Source organism: Xiphophorus maculatus, chromosome 2 (assembly GCF_002775205.1).
Source record: "Xiphophorus maculatus strain JP 163 A chromosome 2, X_maculatus-5.0-male, whole genome shotgun sequence".
NCBI classification, from domain to species: domain Eukaryota; kingdom Metazoa; phylum Chordata; class Actinopteri; order Cyprinodontiformes; family Poeciliidae; genus Xiphophorus; species Xiphophorus maculatus.
Window position 1 is genome coordinate 29,804,208 of NC_036444.1, and position 14,447 is coordinate 29,818,654.

General features: G+C 39.4%; 1 protein-coding gene across 1 annotated transcript in view; it reads left to right on the plus strand.

Moving 5' to 3' along the window:
- Positions 1-14,447, plus strand: part of cftr (cystic fibrosis transmembrane conductance regulator) — an 83,039-nt gene that overhangs the window by 14,862 nt on the left and 53,730 nt on the right. Inside the window, exons 4-11 of the mRNA XM_023349894.1 lie at positions 4,806-5,021; positions 5,127-5,216; positions 8,263-8,426; positions 8,548-8,673; positions 9,906-10,152; positions 10,499-10,591; positions 13,565-13,741; positions 13,912-14,103. Of these exons, the coding sequence (XP_023205662.1) occupies positions 4,806-5,021; positions 5,127-5,216; positions 8,263-8,426; positions 8,548-8,673; positions 9,906-10,152; positions 10,499-10,591; positions 13,565-13,741; positions 13,912-14,103 (1,305 nt within the window). The remainder of the gene's footprint in view (positions 1-4,805; positions 5,022-5,126; positions 5,217-8,262; positions 8,427-8,547; positions 8,674-9,905; positions 10,153-10,498; positions 10,592-13,564; positions 13,742-13,911; positions 14,104-14,447) is intronic.

Consider the following 14,447-nt stretch of genomic DNA (forward strand, 5'->3'; position numbering starts at 1 on the left):
TTTTTACATATTTCTTAAAACTGTCACCATGTCGTTACAGCATGCAATGAGACAGATAATCTGTGAAAAGATCAAGCTCCTCCTCCCTGAGCTGCTGTTGCCATCTGAAGAAATGCGCCGCTGTTAACCAAAAACAACCAATCAGAGCCAGAGGGAGGGTCTTAGCGCTGTCAATCAACCTCGTGTACTTGCTGCTACATGTTCTGATGGCGGAGAAGCCACTTAGCGTTACAGGAAAACCATTTATCTGCTGTGATCAGTGGCCGTGCTTACTACATTGACAGTTCTAAGCCCCGTCTCCTTGCTCTGATTGGTTGTTTCTAGATTGCTCTGGAGCACTTTGAGAAGGCAGAGCAGCTCATTGTTTAGACATATTATCTGTCTCATAACATAGTGTCAATGACTTTTCTTTGTTTTCTTTTTTAATGATAAAAGTTATATACTACAGCTTTAACTGCCAAGCAGTTAAAATATGCATATTTCCTCCAACTGCAGATTTTCAGTTGAATTAAAATGATCAAACTTGGTGTCACCCCACTGTGGCTCCACTACTGAGAACTTGTTTGTTTTGTGTCAAGCTTGTTGTAAGATATTTAAACTCTTGTGCAACTCTTGTGTATTGGTCTAGACAAGACCAATAACGCTACAGTGGAGCAACGTCTGAAGATGACAGGCATGTTGTACTGCAGTGTCATTGTCCCAGATATACGAGGGGGGCAGGGCATCAGCTACTGGGTGACTTTGTACAGTGGGAGCTGGTTGTCTGGACAACAGGAATGCTTGTTAGATTCACAGAGGACACTGTGGGAATACAAAGCTGTTCTGAAAGGAGTTGATTCAAGTTAACACATTTTTGCTCAGTTATCCTGTAGACAAATTAATTGTTGATCCTGGTGTCTGAGTGGATTATGAGTCATCTTTTTTTAACTGACATTTTTTAATGAATGAAGACAGTTTCAGTAATATCACAAAGAGAAAAGGGAGTTTTCTTATTTTGTACCTATAATTCTTTAAAAAGTTCCCTGTTCATACAGAAAAAATAATTCTTCATTTAAGTCCTTGCATATTTTATTGCAAATGGTATTGTACCTTAAGGCATTGCCAAATACAGTTGTCTCTTGTTAAAGGATTGTATTATTAAAAAGTTCATTTACACATTATATAGATTAATTACACAGAGACTGCTGTTTTCAAGCATTTATGTTAATTATGATGTTTTTTTGCTAACAGCTAATTAAAACAACCTTTAAAATTAGAATATTACATCAAACCAATAAAAACATTTTAATACGGAAATAAGGGCTTCATGAGCAACATGTTGAATAAAGGTTGCTGTTTTCAAAATGTGTTTTTAATCTGACAAACAAGCCTCATGTGAGTGCTTATGCTAATTTACTGAGATGTAGCTGTACTGTATGTATGCTAACTCTTCATGCATTGATTTGTGGCATTGACAAAAAAGTCAAGCAATTTTATTTGTGTTGCACATTTTCAACAGTGAGTCAATTCAAAACAGTGCTCCCCCCTCCCTCAAGTGCGTACAAAAACACAAGGGTGGGCAGAGGGGCGCTGGATGGGGGGCAGAGTCTTAAACAACAAAAAGCAACCCAACAGAGTGGGCGGAGGCACAGGAAGGGACAGGAGTCCAGAAACACACAAAAAAATCCTGCGTTTCCACCTGGAAACGCAGGAGGCGGAATCCACGGGGGAGGTTCTGCAGGCATCTGCGGCGCCGAAGGTGGGAACCCCTGTGGTTCCCGCCTTCGGTAGTGCTGAAGATGGCAACAAAGAGTCTTGGGAACCGCCCAGAGGTGGCAACGAGGAGTCTCGGGAGGAGCACTAAGAGGCGGGGTCTCGGAAGGAGCACTAAGAGGCGGGGTCTCGGGAGGAGCACTAAGAGGCGGGGTCTCGGGAGGAGCACTAGGGGGACACTCGGAGGGAACACAGGGATTACTAGGGAGCAACAAGGGAACATAGGGACCACTAGAGGGTGTCAAAGGAACACAAGGGAGCTCGGGGGAAACACTAGGAAGCTCAGAGGAACTAGGAACTGGTTTGTGAATAAAAACGTAAGTCTGATGCTGATGTTCGAAAAACTGTTTCTATTCATACTTTCATAATTGTCCTTGCAATAGAGAGACAAAACGCGCCTCGCCCCTAAGCACAGAAATGCTTCAGCTGCAGAGAAAACTTCTGACTTTAACTTCATCATTCTGCTAAAGGCCCGGTTCACTACAGGCAGCTTGAGTCGGTCCACTGACAGATTTATAGAATGTCTGTCTTTATCAGACACCCTGATATAAGACACGGTACCGACTGTCACCGTGAGTCGCAACGCAGCTCAAAGCCCCGATACCACCTGGTACCACCCGGTACCGGGTGGTTCAGATTAATTTCACAAAAAATAACAAAACAAAAAAAAACACTGTTTCCCTTTTTGTTCTTCCGGGCCTGAAAAGTTCTGCTTGGTCCGTTTCATTCCGACTCGGCTGAAGATTTGGACACAAAGAGTACCAGGTGCTTCTCCTTAACGTTTCTACCAGGCGGGTTAAAGCTGCTGCTGATGGGATCTGGGCTGGAGGTTCGCAGCTGTAAATAGAAGTTATTGCAGAACCTCAAGTGTTAAAGGAAGATTCGACCCAGAGCGTTTAGAGTTCACAAAATAAACATCAGAGAAAATATTGTAGCAATAATTAGAACCGCAGCAAAAAGCCAAACATGTCACAATGAAATGAATCAAAATATCTCCAAAGCATCGGAGGACTGACGGGGGCCACCGGGGGATTCCAGGTAGATTCCAGGTAGATTCCAGGTAGATTCCAGAGATGCGCATCGCAGCAGCTGTTCATGCAGGACCGGCCCAAGGTAATATGGGGCCTTAGACAGAACTCCCCTCCCTCCGGAACCCGTCCTACTAAGAACCTCAGCATCCCTAACATGTTTAAATATAGATAAGGTGAATCTGTGAGAGGGAGACCAGGTTTATTGGCCGAGTTTAAAATCAATCAGTGATTATTGGTTATTTGCTGTGATGTATTTGTGAACAAACCCAATTCAAACACAAAGATTACACCATATTGTAGCCATGGTAACACAACAATCAAACTATCAAGATGATTCTTTAAACTTTTACAAAGTAAACTTCCTAATTAAATCCTAAATGTACTATTTATTTTTCTCAGCTGAATGCATTAATAAAATGTAATAACATTGTTATTCTCTATAAATGATGCTACAGGTTTAGATCAATGGTCTGTGTTACAATTAAACCATTTCTAGGGGCCCCTGAGTGTCTGGAGGCCCCTGAATGTCTGGAGGCCCCTGAATGTCTGGAGGCCCCTGAATGGCCCCTACCAGCAGCTACTGAGTTTTCTTTGCCTTGATATTCCAGTCTTATAATTCTAGGTCTTGGAGGTGCTAACATCAAACTATTATATAGAGTTAAAAACCCCTTTGAGTTTTTTGATCTATAAATCAGTCTGCAGCCAGGTTGTTGTAGAGGTTAAATAGATATTATTAGGGCTTAATTAGTAAAATGGCAGCAATTTTGCTTATTTCATAACTTTATAACCAGAGACCTTCTCTCCTCTGGTCTGTTTAACAGCTACAGTCTCAGATCAGCTCAGCCCTCCAGGACTGTCAGCAGCAGAAACAGAAACTTTATACCTGTTGGCGAAAATATAGACTAGATTTGCTTTGCATTTCCCCGCATGATGGCAATGATACAGTAAGATCCAATTAAATTCTTGATTAATATGGATTGTTGTTATGTTGTTGTACTGTGTTTTTATTCAAGTTGCCCCTTTTTTAGATTTGAGCCCCTGCCCCTCCAAAGGTCTCTGCACGGCCCCGCTCTAGATATACCTGAAGTTATAGATGATGCTGAAACATCCACACATTTATCTGTTCTAAGCATCTGTTCAGTGCTGTGATGGATTCAAAGTCACCTGATGACATCGTAATGTAGAGCTGTGTATCATCTGCATAACTAATCTAATATTTTTTTATAGCCTCAAATATTGGGAGCATGTAGATATCAAATAGGAGGGGAACCATTATGGACCTTTGGGGTACCCCACATGTGATTTTTGTCCTACTGATACAAGGAAGTCCCTGTTCTTTAGGTAAGATTTGGACCAGTTAAGTTCTGTACCAGAGAGTCCAACCCAGCTCTCCAGTTTCTGATAATGTTCCACCAGCTTTTCACAGGTTTTTCACTCATATCTTCATCATAAATTTTGGGCACAGAGCTCCAAGTCTTTTAGGTTGAAAGGCCTTCTAGGCCTAATCTTTTGCTCTCTCTACAAATTCTCTATCATATTCATGTCAGGACTCTGACTGGATCACTCCAGACTGTTAATAAAAGCTGAGGTATGGAAAAACATGTTGGTAAAAGAAAAAAAAGAGTTGATTGTCAAATTAAACTGGTGGTTTTGAATGTAGGTTTCACTGCAGCCTCTAATACCCTAAATGAAAACACTGGAGATGACAGAAAATGTAAAACCCTGGACAATAGAATAGAATTACTTTATTCATCCCATCAGGGAAATTATTTCGCAGTTACAGCAACATAGAGACAAGACACACAACAACCACCACTGAGTAGCAATTGTAGACAAGATAAAATAAGAATAAAATATTCAATAGACAGACTTTGTGAGTTGAGTGTATCTTTGAACCTTGATATTAATCAATAATCAATCTCAATCATCAGATCAAGGATCTCTATTTCACACTGGTATGTTTGAGGCAAAATAAGCGACAGTAAACTGTTGATGTGTCGATGTGTCATCTTTCCTTTGCAGGAGGCATCCAAGACTGTGCAGCCTCAGCTTTCAGGTCGCATTATCGCTTCCTTTGACCCCTTCCATGCTCCGGAGCGAAGTCAGGGGTACTACCTGGCCCTGGGGCTCGGCCTCCTCTTCACCGCTCGCTTCATCCTGCTGCAGCCCGCAATCTACGGCCTGCATCACCTCGGCATGCAGATTCGCATTGCCCTCTTCAGCCTCATATACAAAAAGGCATGAGAAGGAGATTCCAGTAATCCTTCAGTATGACAAACCTTCCTTCCAAATTCACTTATGATCATTGAATTTCAACTAGCCCTCAATTTTTACTTTTTTCAGACACTCAAGCTGTCCAGTAGGGTGTTGGATAAGATCAGTACCGGGCAGCTCGTCAGTCTCATGTCTGCCCACCTCAACAAGCTGGATGAGGTAGGAGAAAAGAAGGCTGCACTTGAAATAGAAACCATTGAAAATCCACTCGTGTTAGAGTTTGGATCATTGCTTACTGTATTTAAATCCAGCCTAATGTAAAAGTTGACAAGAGGTCAACAGGTATCATCTTTATTATGACACCCAGCTGTTGTCTGTTTTCTGAGAATGAGAGGACACAACACCGAGTCAATCAAGTGTTGGTCCATAAACGCTGCGTCATGTAACCAACTTAACAGGTTGGAAAATAAATGCGAGGCTATGCTGAACAGCTGAAGGGTATGCACAAGTGTGTGTGCTGTCACCTGTGTTGTTGGGGTGTCACCTGGACGTTGAATGTAGAAACACTCTGCAATCTGCTTCAGGGCAATTATCACCTAGCTCACATGTGGCCAACCCAATACACAAAGGTGCTGAGTTACGGGGTGTGCGTGTGTGTGCGTGCGTGTGTGTGCGTGTGTGTGCATGCGTGCGGGTGTGTGTGTGTGTGGGTGTATGGTGGGGTGCCTGATTAATGAAAGGAGGAAACTTACAAGTAAATGGATAACAGGGCGCTCCATGAACTGAGAATTGGGTGCTTCACCTGTAATACAGGTGAGATTCAGCAGAAAGGAACTGATGAAAGTGGATTCTTGAAGTGTGAGAGTTGGCGCGCTTCACCGCGCTGCTTTTGTCGCTTTATTCATTGTGAATAGTCATGCATCACACATACAGTCCTGCAGGCACTTCTAAAATCATTGCATACATTTCAGCCTGGAATTCACTTTTTAAAATGGGAGGAGGGATTTCTTCCTTACATGTTTCACATAGGGGTATGGCTTATAAGCTTGACTGATACTGTCTCATGATCAGCTCTAATTTGTTGTCTTCTTCTGCTTTCCTGGTTGTCATTTTAGCTACTCTCTTTTTTCTCTCTCAAAGGGCTTAAAGGCAGAACATCGTTATTTGTAAGAATAGAAAAATATTCAGGAAGAAATGGTACCACTTGAAAGAGTGACTCCAGATAAATTCCTAAATAGTTAAATTCATCAGAGATAATCTGAATACAGTGCTGTAATTTGTTGCGTCTTTCCCCAACTCTTTTGGGTTGCATCTTTAATCCCTCTTGCCTCTGTTTCTTCTTTCTCCTTTGTCTGTATCTGAGGTTTTTTTTTTTAGAAGCACTTTGTTTCTATGGAGGACTGATGCTGCCAAAACAAACAGAAAGAAAAAAAGGCTTGATGAAATGACAAATCCAAAAAAATTAAAAATAAAAGTGTTCCCAACTTAGAGCTCAGATCTTGATGTTAAAATAAAATGAAATAGAAATAAATCTTCCTCCCACAGTTCAAAAACATGACTGTCAGGTAAATTGGTCTCTAAATTCTCCCTAGGTGTGAGTGTGTGTGCATGGTTGTTTGTCCTGTCTGTCTCTGCGACAGTCTGGCGACCTGTCCAGGGTGACCCCGCCTCTCGCCCAAAACGTTCGCTGGAGATGGGCACCAGCACCCCTCCTGACCCCACTGGGGACAAAGGTGTACAGAAAATGGATGGATGGATAGAAATAAATCTGACTTTGACTTCTCCTCCCCCTTTGTTTAAATCCTATTAAAAGCCAGAAGGAATGGACAAAACAGAACATGAGGAAAAGAAAAAAGTCAAGTTCATTATTTCTCAAAAATGACGAGCTGTTGTAAAAGTTTCTTTTGGCCAAGTTGTGGTTTCCAACTCAACCATCTTCACTGCATTAAACAAGTCTCACCAAAAATCTTACAGGCATAGAGAATCTGAATGAAATATTAGTTCATCTTTATTGAAGTCCATTCAGTTCTTTTCATTAAGTATAGTACATATACTCATATTGTTATATAGATAGATTTGCGCTGTATTGTGCTGCTTCACTTTTTGATTGGTGTAAATAAAATGAAAGCCCCAAAACCACCTATCAGTTTTCTACAGAAATATCTCTGTAGTAGTAGCCTTAAAAAAATAAAGCTGCCTTAAAATATATGCACACTGTGTGTTATTAAAATACATACTAATAAAAATAAGAGCAAATGAAATGATAAAAAAGTCTTGAAAACAAGTTCTGGCTGTAACAACTTATGGCCAAGTGTTGTTTTGTGACACATTTTTACATTAGTTGTTTTATGTTTCTGCACTGCATTGTGGAACAATTGAAACAATTTTCATGAGTTTTAAAGACTAGTATTAGTAATACTTTAAATGTATGCACATTTATGTTGTGAGTCTGTACTTTGCTGGTGCTCTTTAATTGCTTTCTTTCATTTTCTCTGAAATGGTGAAAATCTACTTCTAGGCCAAACCCTGCTGGTGAGCCGTTCTAATCTTAATGCTTGTTGTTAGTCACAGTTTGTGATTATTGTCAAAGCCACATGTTAGAGACAGAGGGGAGTTTTCTCACAGCATCCCCAAAATGTTGTAATCTGTTGAACTATTCTCCATCATGGCAGAAAATCATGGGCTTTCGATGTGGGTTGCGGGCTTTGAAACGTTGCATTTGGTGGACGTTTTAATCTCACCTGGTGTTAGTGAAAGTGTTTCTCAGTAGAACTGGGATAAAGTATTCCTGGTTCACACAAATTTTTCATGATATTGCTTTCCTATAATTCAGTTTGTGCTGTTCTTGAATAATATATATATATATATATATATATATATATATATATATATATATATATATATATATATATATATATATATATGTATATATATGTATATGTATATATATATATGTATACAGTACAGACCAAAGGTTTGGACACACTTTCTCATTGAATTCAATGAGAAGGTGTGTCCAAACTTTTGGTCTGTACTGTATATACTGTATATATCAATGCAAAAACATTTTAATGTTCACTTTATATGAAAGCTTTTTTATTTAAAAATAGATGTTTAGGTTGTTGATTTGATTGTTCAGTTTTTGTTTCAGTTATTTTGTTCAAAGATTCCTCCCTCACACGGGGTATAAAAGCAACAGCAATGTGCCTCTTTGCTCTCATTGAACATTACTCTGTGTGTGTGCATGTGTGTGTTTGCATTCCAGAGCTTGGGACTAGCACACTTTGTATGGATCACCCCTCTGCAGTGTATCCTGTGTACTGGTTTGATCTGGGAGCTGATCGAGGTGAACGGCTTCTGTGCCCTGGCAGCTCTCACTCTCCTGGGCATTCTCCAAGCGTGGCTGTCCCTGAAGATGGGACCTCCTAGGTGAAAACACGTCATCACACACACACATGTGCACACACCCCCACGCATGCACACACCCCCACGCATGCACACCCCCACGCACGCATGCACATGCACGCGTTAATATGCCTGCTGCATGCAGGGCGAAGCGTGCTGGACTGATAAACCGACGTCTGGCTCTTACTTCTGAGATTGTGGAGAACATTCACTCGGTGAAGGCTTATGGCTGGGAGGAAGTGATGGAAACCATCATCAAAAACATCAGACAGTAAGGCAACACTACTCTGTAGACACACAAAGAATGAAAGCAATTAAAACATGATTTTCCTTGATTTTTTTTTTTTTTTTAAATGTGCCATTGTATTCAGTCACTGCTCATGTCAGTTGTATTCTGTTATGCTTGCTGTAGTGGGGGGGGGGTGGTCTGTCATTCAATTTAACGGGAAAAAAATTAAGATATTAATTATGTTTAATAATATCTGATGCTTCTTGTTTAAAACCTTTTTAAAATTATGAAAAAATGTTTGGAAATATTGTTTTTACCCAAGCTTGAAAATCTAGTTTTTATTGTAGAAAACATTGATTTTGACCCTTCAGTATAACATTCTGATACAGAAGTTTTGGGTTGATTATGTAATTTTTATTGTGGAAAGGTCATGTACAGATACTGTGAAACGTCTATAAGGCTTTAGGGCTGATGTTCACACCAAGGATGAGTTCCACAGGGAACATACCAGTATTAAACATTATGTGGGTTAAATATATTTCTCTTACTTAATAAATCAGCTGATTTGCTGGTTTGTTAGTAATATGCTTCATTATGATAGAGACTCCTGGAACCAGTTATAAATCCTGTAAGTTTATTGGTTTTTAGAGTCAGTGTCAGAGTTGCTCAACATTGCCTGATGATATTTCCTACTTGTTTCATTTTGATACTCTTTCTTTAAAACAGTCTTCATATGTTTCACATTTGACAGACATTCAGATTTTTCATTTCCCTATTAGTAATCTAAATATTCAGTCCTCAGCAGTACAGTTGTAATATCACAATATAATATAAAAAGGCTCCAACAATGCCTACAGCAACAACTTTGCTACCTTAAATATCAAATATGAAAAAACTGATGTACATGCTATTGAATAAAGAAGGGGTCCTTCACTAAATCGGCCCTGATTTCCTTAATTTTGGGAGATCAGTGATTGGCTGATGCTGACATGTGAAACTGATATTATCAACTGATCTTATCTACCTCTGCCAAGATGAGAAAATCAGCTACTGCCCCCATTTGCCCTGCCATCATCCACCTGTTCCCAACTTCATCAGTTTGTAGCTATGTTTAGCAAAACCAAAAAAAAATTATATTAGCCGAAATCAGAATTTTCAGGTCAGGCTCCTTAACGATCGCTGATAGGCAAAAAACTGCAGTGTACTCCTAGTGTAAAGTAATAGTTGTATGATAATATATTTACCTAAAATGACAATTTTTCTTCTCCTTTCAGGGATGAAATGACTTTAACCAGAAAGATTGGCTCTTTGCGCTATTTCTACAGTGCTTCATATTTTTTCTCTGCCATACTGGTAATCATATCGGCCATCGTGCCATATGCACTCAGTAACGGCATCATACTGCGGCGGATTTTCACCACAGCGTCGTACTGCATCGTGCTACGTATGACGCTCACCCGCCAGCTGCCAGGCTCCATCCAGATGTGGTACGACACGCTGGCACTGGTCCAGAAGATCGAGGTAGGCAGAATCAGTTTTGTTTGTGTGTTTTTTTTTAAGCACACTGATCTATTTTTGAGAATTTATGTAACTTTTAGGGATACCTCTGTTTCAAATAATATAATTTGATATTCAGATATTAGTGTGTCTCACACAAGAAAGGGCTGTATTCCATCTGAATCTTGTGTCTAATAAAGCTGGTGGTAAATGGATGTGATTGTTGCTTTGATTTTTAAAATTGTATGTAAAATGTTAGTTTTGCATCATAATGTAGGAAACACTGATATTGTCCATGCTGAATGCATGTGCATGTGTCGGGGTGTGCGGGTGTGTGTGTTGGGTGTGTGTGTGTGTGTTTCGCTTCCAGGATTTTCTGCTTAAGGAAGAATACAAAGTAATGGATTACAGCTTGACCACGGTTGGATTGGAGCTGATCAATGTCTCTGCATCCTGGGATGAGGTCTGTTTGCATACTCAGTACACTTGGACAATCCTAGAGCGCGATAGACCTAATTCCACTGTAAAAGTTAAACTTTGTCCTCATTTAGGCATTAATCCATGTTAAACCCTGATCTGTAAGCAGATATTTAATTTAGGGTTCGATCACTTAAATCTGGCTGGTGTAAAAGCAGTCTAAGTTCATATGAATGAACCCATTTCATTCTTTTTGCAGTTGGGTTGTTACAATAATTCTGATTTGTAGAAAAAGAGTCAGTGTTTGGCTATTCTAAAGCTGAAAGTCTGAAATTTGAAAGGACAGTTTTAAATATGATGACACATTTAGACTACATTTTTGTTAAAATTTACAGTTTTGAACTGACAAAAAACCTTTTCATTATTTAATGAATGAATCCAGCTTTTAGACCAGAATGACTGCAATGTAACCTGTGTTGGGTACAGGCACTGCTGCTTCTTATCATGATACCTTGATATTCACAATTAGACACCTGAGAATCCAAATCTTAGTCCTGTTTAATAAGGCCTGCATACCTCTTCTTATTAACAACCCAGGCCTTCATAATTCATTCCCTCTTTTCAAGTTAAGCTCTAAACCCTGTAAAGGTAATGCAATGGTGCAGAACCTGCTTTTGCACAATAACCACATGTCAGTCACTTTCAAACATTTGTTAATCTTGTTCTTGTCAAATAAAGATGCCATATGTCTTTCATGAAGTGTCCATCTCTGCTAAAACTATGGATTTTATTCACAATCTGTTAAAAAGCAAAACAATACAATGATAAAAAATTAAAGCATATTTTTAAATAAGCTGTTGTCATTCTGATGCATTATATGTAAAATGTCATTTTAAATGAACCAGTCTTCAACAAACATTACTAAATTCAAAATACATGCTGCTGCAAGCTGTTTTCATTGATATGGATTGACAATACATCTCAACAGGCACAAACCAGAGGTTTAATCCTTCATTTATTAAACACATTGTATAATGTAAAATCTAAATATGAGTCACCTATGAACAAATAATAATTTTACCCACAGATGATGGCAGGTTTTTTCATCTGATTTTCATGTTAGTAATAATTGAGAAAAATCTATGAAATGTGTTGAGACAAAAAATTATACTGTCTAAGTTGCCGTATGTCAGCATGAAATCCTGCAATGGTGTGTTTAGCGGGAATATTTAGTTGTTCCTGTTTCACTATCATTATGCCAAGCTCCGGCAGTATGACGCTGAGGAAAGTCAACTCCTTAAACCACTATGAGTTACAGGTGTAAAAGTTCATTCCTCACTGTCACCAGGAGAGGATTGTAATTTCTTATCTATAGTCGAAGGCTGTAAACCTAGTCTAACAGGTGTGATTCATTGTCTACCCAATACCGTGAGAAAACAGACGCCCGGCAATCCCTCACTTTGCATAGTTAATTAACCAAGTGGTGTCACCACTTTGCTGGGAACACTCTAGTTCTCCCTCTGAGACTCGGTGTTCATTACCCAATTCCCAAATTCTGTTTTTACTCTCTTCCTGGAATGTGTGGATTCACATACAAATGCCAGGGGGGTGGTTGTTCTTTTTTTTTTTTCTTTACAGCTGACAGCGTGTACGTCAGCTCTTTAGAATGAGAATTTCATGTACAAACTACAACCAATACTGGCATTACTGGAGCTTAGCCCCATAAAACATCACGGGGGGTCAATGAATAACCTAGTCAGTCACACAGGGTTCCCCTTTTCTAGCATAGCTCTGCGTCATCCTTTAATCTGTTCAGAGGCAGTGACAGATGGGTTGAAAAAGGCTATTGTGGGCCTTTGTGAGTCTTCTCCTGTCCTTGTGCTTCTTTTCCTCAGACTCAGAGGAGTTTACTCTGGTGTCATTGTCTGAAAGAACAAGATGAGGCAGAAAAATCTGAAAACTATTCTGCTTACAGGCAAACAGCCTAAAACGTTTATGGACTTTTCTTTCAGCAATCCCATTTTTCCCTTAAACTCAATATTTGTGTAATACATGTCCTCCAATTTCAATTTTTATTTGCTTTGGAAACTCTTCAGTAATTATTTGTCTTCCACGCTTTTTCTTTGCTAGTCATTTCCTTCAGGTCAGTAGTAACCAGAGATTTGTCATTGGGGAATCAAATCACTGTTCTATTTGGCATGGCATTGTTGACCCAGTCATCTCCATGTGACTGGCAAAGAGCATCCCAGTCTGTTGCCTAAAAACAACCCCAAACAGACCTTCTTCAGCTTCCCCTGACCATCTTTGCAGAACTGCTTTATCATAGATTGCCTCTGAACAAGGAATTTATACAAAAAGTAAAGTAAAACAAGAGGCAAGGGGAGGTAGACCTCCTACATACAAGAGCAATGTGCCCTTGACATCCTTGACATTTGCATGATTTTCTCTGGTTGATCAGCTGATCTCAGCAAAACACATAATATTGCATTCCTGATAATGTTTATTTAGTGTGCCAGACATGTCATGGTGATGGTGAAATGGTCTAAACTTCCTACTTCTCTCTCTTTACTGGTCCTGCTCTGGAATTTTCACTTATCTAATTTAGATATTATTTGAACTTTTGAGGGATTGATACGGTACTCCTGCTCATCATAACAATTTTTGGTCAACAGTTTGATATTGGGGTATTGGAGTACAAAAATCATTGCAAATCATTCATCCTTCAGCTTCCACTTCAAATCCCAAAAGAATACATAAACATTGAGGGGGTGTAATATGGAAAAAGTGTGAAAAAGAGATATGAATAACTTTTCAAGGCAATATAAGAAAAAAGACAATAATTCAACCCAAACCTGTCAAGTTATGCTAATGTGTAGGTAGTACGATATGGTAAGCTCTTACAAGTCAAAGGTGGACATTTAATAACAGAATTTTCATGGACTGGCATCCTCATAGTATTATGGACTGTAAATACCTTTGTGTCTTTGTCACTTTACTCAAACTCTAAATTCTCTTGCAGGGTATTGTTGAGCTCTTTGAGAAGATCAAGAGGGAGAACAAAGCAAATGGACACATGACTGGTGACGATGGACTGTTCTTCACTAACTTATACATCACACCTGTCCTCAAAAACATCAACCTACGCTTAGAGGAAGGCATGATGCTTGGAGTGGCTGGATCTACTGGGTCTGGAAAGGTATTTCAAACAAATAGTTAAAGCAATGCTTATGCTCTTTATATTAAAAATATGTAATGTGAGTACTGTAAGTGAAATGCTTAGACTGTAAAATGCAGCGGGACGTGACCAAACCTTGTTTATCTTGAGCTTAAAATGTTGTAGAAGTCAGTGTTCCCTGTTTTTTTCAGAGTTCCCTCCTCATGATGATCCTGGGAGAGCTGGTGCCATCAGAGGGCAAAATTAGACACAGCGGTCGAGTTTCGTATTCACCGCAGACTTCTTGGGTAATGCCAGGGACCATTCGTGACAACATCCTTTTCGGCTTGACTTATGACGAATTTCGCTACACTTCCATCATTAAGGCCTGCCAGCTGGAAGAGGTATGCTCACTTCTACCTATAGCTCATTCGTTCTTTCTTCTTTCATGGATATGTAAAAAATAAAAAATACGAATTCACCCCATGAAGGATAACTTGTTTCATACCAAGAAACATGAGAAGCATGCCTTGCAATTGAAGAGATAATATATTTAAGAACAAGCAAAAGGCACAATGCTTATAATTTACTAAGAATGATGGAAAACAAGATATTTTATTGCTCTCAGTTTAGCTCAAATCTCAACTGCTATGTTTTCGCTAAATTGAAATGTCAACAGTTGCTCCTTTGGATCCATTGCAAGGCCATTAGTGATTCTGTTTTACTCCAGGTCTAACTGCTCCAGGTT